This window comes from Daldinia loculata (genome assembly GCF_022478755.1).
Source record: "Daldinia loculata strain CBS 113971 unplaced genomic scaffold F4817scaffold_33, whole genome shotgun sequence".
Lineage (NCBI taxonomy): Eukaryota > Fungi > Ascomycota > Sordariomycetes > Xylariales > Hypoxylaceae > Daldinia > Daldinia loculata.
Window position 1 is genome coordinate 152,951 of NW_026054887.1, and position 10,620 is coordinate 163,570.

The 10,620-nt window shown below is 45.4% G+C and overlaps 2 protein-coding genes across 2 annotated transcripts; both read left to right on the top strand.

Annotated features, from left to right (window-relative positions):
* The first annotated feature begins 26 nt into the window (after positions 1–26).
* On the top strand, positions 27–1,274 carry F4817DRAFT_151995 (uncharacterized protein). Its single transcript, XM_049297990.1, has 2 exons — positions 27–728; positions 806–1,274. The coding sequence occupies exons 1-2, from the start codon at positions 246–248 to the stop codon at positions 1,184–1,186; spliced, it is 864 nt and encodes a 287-aa protein (XP_049157878.1). The 5' UTR covers positions 27–245; the 3' UTR covers positions 1,187–1,274.
* Positions 1,275–6,160: 4,886 nt separating this feature from the next.
* On the top strand, positions 6,161–9,744 carry F4817DRAFT_152020 (LuxS/MPP-like metallohydrolase). Its single transcript, XM_049297991.1, has 5 exons — positions 6,161–6,642; positions 6,699–7,553; positions 7,605–8,339; positions 8,415–9,240; positions 9,301–9,744. Exons 1-5 carry the CDS (start codon positions 6,379–6,381, stop codon positions 9,609–9,611), a joined length of 2,991 nt encoding a protein of 996 aa, XP_049157879.1. The 5' UTR covers positions 6,161–6,378; the 3' UTR covers positions 9,612–9,744.
* Positions 9,745–10,620: the final 876 nt, after the last annotated feature.

Genomic DNA, 10,620 nt, shown 5'->3' on the forward strand with positions numbered 1-10,620 from the left:
CTACCTGACTTGATTCTTTTACAAGGGTGGAAAGAGCCGATTTGACAACGTCCGTAATCCGTACTTGCATTCATTTTTTTTCTCTTTTGGTTCCCTCGGTCTTCCTTGCGACGCGCCTAGTAGAGTACCTAATCCTTATCCTCTTAGGCATTTATTCTTAAGAGCACCACTAAACCTATCCTACCGTTCGATACGATCCATATACACAAAACTCTGTTCGGGAAAGCTAGCAAAGTCGCGACAAGATGGCGACACCAACGCCCACCAAAAGCATGTCTTCAAGACTACTAACTATGAAGTTCATGCAAAGAGCTGTCGCCTCGCCCTCCTCTCCATCCTCCGCCACGTCAACTCCAGACGACCAAGCCTCAAAGCGACGCAAGGTGTCGCACAACCCAGCGAAACGTGATAATACCGATTCCCTAGTACATATAGACCAATCTGCAGTACAAGCTGCGATTGCTGTCGAGGAGAGGAAGCGCCAGGAAGCTGTGGTACAGAATGCTGCTAAGCTGGGAGACGCACATTGGGTGCTTGACATGCCAGAGAAAACAGCAAATTCTAACCGTGGAATACAAACACCTCTGAATGTAGTCCAAGTTGGATTTGCACAGATTGATTCCCATATTGATACCTCTGATGCTGCTGGCTTTGATGACTTTGAACCAACTGACGCCTCGCACATAAGAACCCCAATGGTTAGACGGTATAATATGGATAGCAAGAAAGTGAGTTTTGTTTCCTTACTTTATCGTGTTCTCTCCGTGTACCATTTCCCTTATTCACGTAACTTACCCACGTATAGGTATCGAAGGATAGCGAGTCTGAAAGTGACGATTCTAGTTCTGGGTCGGACTCTGACGACTCTTCGGAAGATAATGGACGAGGCCGACATTCTTATGGCCAAAAGTCAGAGGGACGGTCGGGATCATCTCGTCCGGTCTTGAAAAGCAAGAGAAGTGCCGAACAGGTCAAAGCTAAGCAGTTTGCCGAGAAACGGAGAAAGAAGGAGGTCAAGTTGAATGGTGGTATTAAGTCATCTCCTGCTTCTGGCGGCCCGTTATCCATATCCTCAGGAGGCAGTACTTCACAACGGCAGCCCGTGGACTTCACTTGTCATCGCTGTGGTAGACCGGGGCATAGAATTGCCCAGTGCAAGAATACTCCCAAGCGGCCAACAAATTAAAATCCGCGCATAGTGTCTATTTTACAGGCGTTGCTTTACAGAATGGTATGTGCTAGCCCTTAGTTTCTAGATGTGACTTCACTCTCAGGGCCAAGGCAAGTACATCGGATGCATTGCCACATGGGCAATTTTGCTCTTCACTGCAAAATTATTTGCGTTGACGTTCACTCGGAATATGGCAATTCTATCTAATTGGCTAGATCTACTAAGTAGAGCCAAAAAAGAGCACAAGGCGTACCCATTTGCACTATCCTCTTTGCCCGTCCTAGCTATAGCGTTACATACGTTGATCTCTGGGACATACTTCACACGCAGAATTAGAGGGATTATATACGGGTAGCTACTAGCACTAGGTACTGCTATAGGTAGATTCACTCCTGAAAGGAGATGTGATATCGAAACATATCTTGGTTTCTCTTTAGAATCCTAGGACTTAGCCGATCAAGCAAGGTCACCCCACGCAAGTGGTCAATTCCTACCCATCTTCTCGTATTTGAGTATGAACTGTCTCGTGCTTGTGGCTATGAGGAATGAGAGACCGTACCGATCGCAGTGCAACCTCGATCGTTGTATACACCCGTGGTGACACTAAGTATAATGTAGGCTTCCGTGCCAATCGATTTTTACTCAAGCCATGCTGCATACGCGTAGACTGAATACATGATCGACAGCAGCCCCCCTATGATTCGATAGTATGATCATGTGCTGTTATTATACGACATATCATACAAATCTCGTAGAATAGAAGCTTCCTTCCTCATCAATTCATAGTGTCTTGTTACGAGGTCTAACGTAGGTAGTTCCGTACCTAGGTAACTAATTGAAACGTGTAAACAATTCATTGTGCTCTGGTTAAGTTTAGTTGGCGTTTCCATGATAGCATGAGACAGGGTAAGCCGCGGCTTTCAGCGAAGGTGTGTAATGATTGTAGAATATCATCGCAATCAATATCAAAGTGGACACACGTCGGGAATTATCAAAGCGCTATTGCATACCTTCCGGAGTACCAACCGTCCAAAGCAAGCACCGGACGAGTGGATAGAAGGCGAGCATGGCCAGGTCCAAGAGGTCTGTGTACCGGCAAATATTGCATGGCACCTCATGATGTACAGCTCCCGCCTCCTGCGTACATATCAGGGTAGGATCTAGGACCTAGCGTATATCAAATTTAAGCTCCTAACGGCCGCGCGGTTCGTGCGACGTACGGGGCTACATAGACAACGAGGTTGTTGCGCCTAATGCAAGTTAATATGAATTGCCTATGAGATTAAGACTGGCTCGTCGTTACAACTGTGCTGAACTACATACGTTGGGCTGCTGATCACGAGATATGCTCTTCTAAGTACACGCTACCCCGTCTGATAGGAACTGAGAAAGACGGACTGGTTCGTTCAGAGAGAGAAATCTGAGATAATATGCAACTTTCTTATATATCCCTATAATGTATGTAGGTAGTCTGATTTATTGTACACGTCGACGTATACTATGTATACAACTCAGTTGGGCTGAAGAGCAAGGATCTTAGACCAACCGGAAATATTTAAACATACCCGGGACTCGATTTGCGGCAATCCATGCAGAAACGTGGAGGATAGGTTGTTAAGCTTTGATGCTACCTTATCTTACGGTCTCTTATTCCAAAACTACTCCTTCAAGTGTATGCCTTGCAGGGTAGCGGAAACTAGTGTAAGATCGCCAACGTCTTCGTATGTAGTTCAATAATACTTTTAATATCTTCTTGGCTGTTATTTATCTCGAGTATTACAAATCTTGATTACTTACAAGGAAGTGGAAAAGCCGTGATGTTTACCTTAGGTAACTAGGGTTAAATACACTAAGTTTTAAGCCAAGGGATAGTCTACGGCTTAACATCATAATATTAAATCTTATCGACATTTAAAGCAAGTTGTTGTTATATCGAGGGAGTATGTAGATTTCTAAAGAAGACCTAGTTAACCGCAGAGAAAGACACAAACCCGCCGTAAATCTTTTGAAGGTTCCACAAATTGCCTTGGCTGGGTATCTATCCCGTCTTTCACTTTGCTTATTGGCCCATAGACCCTATACTGGGTAAATGTTCAAAGTTGAAACGTCATATTAGGGCTTAGCATCACGCAATGCAAAGTGACGAACATAGGCCCATCCGTCTATTATACCTACCTATGGTGTCAGCGAGAGTTGGCTCGAATTGAAAGGCAAGCGGCGCATTGCAGGTGGCACCTAGAAAACTAATACAGACGACATTCATATGAAGACTAAGATAGCAGGATGGTCAATAGTTTAGAACCCTAACCGCAATTCTACCTTGACCGAGAAATGATCATCATACCAGTACATGCCTAACCAGGTTAACCCAGATAAGTAGAGCTGTCTCTTAATGCAATATTTCCCCCACACAATATTTTAGATACCTTCATATCCATCGTGTGTATCAACTCTTAACTCAACTCAATACAATAGAAACCTCTCATGTTCTTCATGACGTAAAGAGGTCAAGTTAATATGTATACCCTAACGAGATTTTACGGCTTCTCATTGGTAACCCATAATTAATAATCGGAGTAACCTCAGATCAGACTTATTGGCTGTTGGCCCCAAGGGTACTCAAAAGCAAAAAAGGTTATTTCTCTTCTCGTCTGCTATTCGTCGATGCTATTCAGGAAGATGACGTTCTTCCGAGATTTCAAGGCCTTTTTTCAATGAGAGGTTTTTTCTTCTTTTGATGAGAGCGGAACAGGATGTTCCAACATACAATTACGTTTACCGCGTTTCTAATAAAACCCTAGTCGCTACCCAGCGAATAGCTTCCTGGGTCAAAGTTGCAGTCCATCCTTAACAGAGATGTGGTTTGGTTCATAAACTTGGTACCCAAACAAAAGCTGGTACAATAGTTTGGCAAAACTGTTATACCTTAACTTTTGCCTCCTTGAGTCACGGCTCTTCAAATATGCGCCACATGTTACAATATATACCTACCTACCCACCTATCTCAATATACAAATCCGACTTCATAACCTAGGAGGTTACGTGCTTACCTAGGTATATACGTTTGATATCTGCATACCCGGGATAAGGTCATACATACCTACCTTAAAGGTACCTACACGTGCACTTACACGTGCACTTACAACTCAAGTCTTACATACACCCGACCCGTGCACCCGTGCGGACAAGCCGATATGGACCCTGTTCCCCCACATTCCTTCCTCTCTTGGTTTTTGGCTCCTTGACCTACACTACCTACATACAGGTACGTACTACGTACATACCTGACTTATCACCATCGCCGTTCGCCATCCCTCGAATACCAATCCCTACTTGTATGCATTGTACCTCCATACAAACACACGGTGAGGCGTGCTTAGCTCATTTCACATACTGTATGCGTGTCGGTCGCACTTATTTTTATTTTATTTTTTATTATTCTCTGACTCTTCGTTTCTTCGCCTTCGTCGTCTCATACGGTACAAATAGGTATATATAAAACCTAAGGCACGCATACATACCCTGACCTAGGTATATATACTGTAATACATGTCTTAACATTTTAGTAAGACACAGGTTGCTTACCTACATGTTATACATACGTCCCATATGGTATATCTCTAAACTCGGCGTTACCTACTCTTCCGGGCGGCTACTGCATCTCAAATTTTTTTCCCACCCGCATCGGATACTATATCAAACCCGGACCTAATAATTCTCTGGATATCTGGGCATTGATCACACCTTGCTAATTCAACAACTACCGCCGCCCTGCAAGGAATACGTCACCGGCCTTCGGATTTTCAACTGAACATCACCCGTCCTTCCAGACCCAACCCAGATCAGACCCCAGACCGGCTAGGGTACTTATGCGTTGGGTAGCTACAGCAATACCTCATCGACTAGTTTCCTGTAAGAAAAAAAATCTATTACCCACGGTGTTTGTTCTCATCCTCACACCCCTGGCCTCCGCTCTTCTCAACATTAGGCCTTATCACTGGCCCGTTTTCACGTCACCTGCTCAGTTGACTGATGCAGCACATATTATTATGCCTTCCGTACTATTATTATGAAATTTTCTCAAACACTGTTCTAATTGCGGCCCAATCGTAGGGTCCTAACCATCTCGCCATCACCAATTCTTCATAAAACTCAGCTTTTTTCAGCCAATATCCGAGCCCAGTTCTCAATAAGTAAGTAATTAAGCATGTCAGCCCATAACGTACATGAGTATCCATGAAATCACAAGCGTCCCATCGTCGATCCATACCTCTACTGCTCCTTTCCCCTTGTGAATCTATCTATCCATGTTAATATTGGCAATAGCGGAGCCCGCTACTGGAGTCTTGCCCACCAGATCTCAGCTCGAGTCAGCCTTTCCTCCCTTCTTTATACATTTGTTCTCAGGTCCCGCACTTCAGGTCTAGGGTAGCCTTGTCGTTGAGCCACAGTTTTGTCTTCTACACTACTGTATACTTAAACCCCAGTCACCGACACGAGAACAAAGGGCGGGAGGCTATAGTAAAAGCCTGGGTTTGCTATATTACATCTGGAGGCCAATTGACTCCTTTTAAGAACGATTCGCTCCTCTTACAGTCTCGCCGCTGAGTAATCCAACTCTATAGGTGGTCGTCGAAACTTGTTCGTCTAGAAGATTGTTTCGCGGTTGCGTTATTGCTAGGTTTTGGTAGAGTTGCTGATTGGGTTGCAAGGTCCTTCTTAGAGTGACATAGGCAGCATCTCTAAAATCGGCAGAAGGTTCCCGTTGCATATCGGCAAGTGTAGCGAACGACTAAGACTGCGGGCCGATTCGTGGCACTCCAAACGTCGTGTTACGAACCGGCTTCGAAAGGTGGTCGTTCTAGACGGTTGCTGAGAAGGGAACTTCCCAGACAGAGCGAGGCGAATTTCTCCTACATTAGACTTCTTCCCAATCCTCTGGAAGAACCTGGTCCTTGTCTGAGTCTACGCTAGCGTCTCCACCGAAGACGATTTGTACAGACGCTACCCTGTTACCCCGTCCTATCTTTTCGACGTCTGGATAAAAGTCGCACCTACGCTCATCCGCCATCGGCCTAAGTCTCCTTTTCCCGCTCAGATCTCTCGAGCCGGGCGTTACTTAGAACTGTTAGAATATCTTGGACTATCCCCTGGACTTTGTGTCACAACCCCCCCAGTCCTCTCCTAACCGTTTCTAATCCTTCGCCATGAGCTCCACAACGTCGCAGGACGCACCTACGTCAGGCGGCGTGGTGCGGGACCACCTACAGCCAGTCGAGCGTGTCACCGACCAGTTGGAGGTTCCTTCACTAGACGACCGGACATATCGTGTTATACGTTTATCTAACCAGCTTGAGGCGCTGCTGGTCCATGATCCTGAAACGGACAAGGCCAGCGCCGCATTGGACGTTAATGTCGGCAACTTCAGTGATGAAGATGATATGCCGGGTATGGCACATGCCGTGGAACATGTAGGTCACGTCGGACAAGATCCAATCTAAACCTTAGCTGATAAGATGCACTCTAGCTTTTATTCATGGGTACGAAGAAATACCCGGTAGAGAATGCGTATAACGTATACCTCTCCTCTCATTCGGGAAGCTCGAATGCTTATACCGGAGCCACTTCGACCAATTACTTCTTCGATATTGCCGCGAAGCCGAGCAATGGCGAGGAACCTTCCGAGACAAACCTGTCTCCCCTTTTCGGTGGCCTAGATAGGTTTGCTCAGTTCTTCATCGAGCCCCTGTTCCTCCCGTCGACGTTGGATCGTGAGCTACGTGCTGTCGACTCAGAAAATAAGAAGAACCTGCAGAGCGACCAGTGGCGCCTCCACCAGCTAGAGAAGTCTCTATCTAACCCCAAGCATCCTTATTGCCACTTCTCGACTGGTAACTTTGAGGTGCTCAAGACTGAGCCGGAATCTAAAGGCATAGATGTGCGGCAAAAGTTTATAGACTTTCACGAAAAGCACTACTCTGCCAACAGGATGAAGCTTTGCGTCTTGGGCCGAGAACCGCTAGATGTACTTGAGAAATGGGTTGCTGAGTTATTCTCTGGCGTACCAAATAAGAACCTCCCACAGAATCGTTGGGAAACCGAAGTACCGTTCACTAACGAGCTCCTATCTATGCAATGTTTTGCAAAGCCAGTCATGGATTCCAGAGAGCTTAATCTCTATTTTCCATTCTTGGACGAAGAATATCTTTACGAAACGCAGCCGAGTCGGTATATTAGCCACCTAATTGGCCACGAGGGCCCTGGTAGTATAATGGCGTACCTAAAATCGAAGGGATGGGCCAATTCGCTCAGCGCTGGTGCATATCAAATATGCCCCGGTACTCCTGGCATTTTCGACTGTCAGATCCGGTTGACAAAAGAGGTAAATGATTCTAGTCATCTGGGAACACGGATTGCTAATGCTCTAATATAGGGTCTAAAACATTATAAAGAGGTCGTCAAAGTATTCTTCCAGTACATATCACTTCTCAAACAAACACAACCTCAAGAATGGATATTCGACGAACAGAAGGGCATGGCGGATGTGGACTTCAAATTTAAGCAAAAGACACCAGCTAGTCGCTTCACAAGTAGGATTTGTGCTGTGATGCAAAAGCCGTTGCCCCGAGAGTGGTTACTCAGCGGCCAAAGCCGCCTACGAAAGTTTGACCCGGAAACTATCGTTAAAGGGGTGGAACTATTGAGACCCGATAACTTTAGAATGACTATCGTGTCTCGGGACTTCCCGGGAGGTTGGGATCAGAAGGAGAAGTGGTACGGAACAGAGTATAAGGCTGAGAATATCCCCGAGGATTTCCTAGCCGAGATCGCCAAGGCCCTAGATAGTACTTCTGAGGACCGCCTTTCCGCTCTGCATCTCCCGCACAAGAACCAATTCATCCCGACAAAGCTTGAGGTGGAGAAGAAAGAAGTTGAGCGGCCAGCTCTAGCACCTCGAGTGATCCGAGATGATGAAGTGGCGAGAACGTGGTTCAAGAAAGATGACACATTCTGGGTCCCGAAAGCGAATTTAATCGTCAGCATCAGGAACCCTATCATATTTGCTTCTGCAGATAATTCAGTCAGGTCCAAGTTGTTCACGGATTTGGTAAGGGATGCACTAGAGGAATACTCATATGATGCCGAGCTTGCTGGGCTGCAGTACAATGTCAGTCTTGATTCTCGAGGGTTGTTCGTCGAGGTATCCGGTTACAATGATAAACTGCCTGTCTTACTGGAGCAGGTTCTTATTACTATGCGGGACCTCGAGGTCAAGGACGAACGATTTGAGATCATCAAGGAGAGGCTGACTCGAGGTTACAAAAACTGTGAACTACAGCAGCCTTTTACACAGATTGGCGACTACGTATCCTGGCTTACGTCCGAACACGATTACGTGGTTGAGCAACTGGTCGCCGTGTTGCCCGGAATTACAGCCGAAGACGTAAGACAGTTCTACAAGCAGATCATGTCACAGCTGCACATTGAGGCTTATGTTCACGGAAACGTGTATAAGGAGGATGCCCTCAAGCTAACAGACATGATCGAAAAGATACTAAAGCCCCGAGTCCTACCGAAGGAGGAGTGGCGTATCATTCGGTCATTAGATTTCCCCCCAGGGTCAAACTACGTTTTCAAAAAGACCCTCAAGGATCCGGCGAACGTCAATCACTGCATCGAGTATTATCTCCACATCGGCGATAAAGGAGATCGCCTGATCCGTGCAAAGACGCAACTTCTTGATCAGATCATTCACGAGCCGGCTTTTGATCAGCTACGGACTAAAGAGCAGCTTGGCTACGTTGTCTTCAGTGGCCTTCGAAGTTCTGCTACTACGTATGGGTTCCGCTTTATAATACAGAGCGAGCGCACTACCGAATATTTGGAATCTCGAATCGACTCCTTCCTAGCTACACAGACAAGTTCTCTAGAAAATATGAGCGATACAGACTTTGAAAGTCACAAGAGGAGCGTGATAATTAAGCGTCTTGAGAAATTAAAGAATCTGGACCAAGAGACCGGTCGTCACTGGACGCACATAAGCAATGAATATTATGACTTTGAATCAGGTATGCTGTTATCATTATTCCCCTACACGTCATCATAAACAACTAACAGCATGTGTACAGCCCAACGAGATGCAGCCCAAGTTAAGGAACTTACAAAGTCAGAGATGATAGAGTTCTACTCAACCTATATCCAGCCCACATCACCAACCCGGGCAAAATTGGTCGTACAGCTCATCGCTCAGGGTGTTAGCCCCAAAGCGAAGGAGGTCGAAGAGTCGACAAACGGAGACACAGCTACACTTTGGTCAAATGGTACAGAGCCCGTCTTGATACGAAATGTGCGGGACTTCAAAGCGGGACTTTCAGTAACTCCAGGAGCTCGTCCGGTTAGGGACATCAGAGACTTTGAGGAAATAGACTCCAAGCTTTGAGACAAAATTTTTGCGAGGAAGCGTTTGGTAGAACTTAGAACGCAAAGTGCTATACCCATCCATTTGCATAGTACATTTACAGCGTATTTGGCTTCTGGGCAGTACGATACATTTCAAAGTGAAATGAAATCGCATGAGTACCCAGATAGATCATGCGTTCCTTAGACTTTCTCTAGAAGTTACCCAGCGGGAAGTGTTTTATTGTTGGTTTTTAGTCTGCGTGCGGCCGGACCGAGAAAAAAAAGAACTCGAGACCTGGGGGCAATTAGAAGTAGACGCAGAAAACTAGAGACAATGGCTGCTTAGATACATAGGTACATACATGATGAGCGATCTTATACCTACATACCTGTGGATGTAAACCAGGCTTTGAAGAGACTCGAGTTAGGTACCTATGTATAAGTAGGTAAGTTCACGTAGGCCACAAATGGCGGGTATTTACTTGTGACGATGCACGTAGCCACCTGCAGCCCTTAAACGAGAAATAGGGTTATTCAGATAAGCTTTAAAAAAAGAAGTTGTTCAAGGTTATTTACTTTAGCTAAGTACATGACTAAGACAATGTGCCCAGAAATACGGTGTATATAGTCCGTTTAGTCCGTTACTTGGAAGGTGCTTTTGTCCTGTATAGAGTACCTAATAAAATATCAATATACTTTCCAATTTATTTCTAGTTGTTAATATTGGTGCCAAGGTCAATTGTCAGTTTGTCTTTGCGCCGGTAACAATAACTTGGGTATTTTGTGTCGCACATGCCCTTTCCCCTCCATGCAGTTCTAAAATAACATACATCATACATAAATTCATACGACACTACCTACGTTCCACACCTGTCCTTGTTTCTTCGATTTATTCCGATTTTGGTATAATCATTTTGGGTCGAACAGCACACGCTTGGTGTTTGATCATACATGGTTTTCCAAATTCACCTGTCTGGATAACTACCTACCTAGGTACCTAGGTATAGGTATCTGTGTTTAGTGGCTTTTTGACTACATATAGTTACACG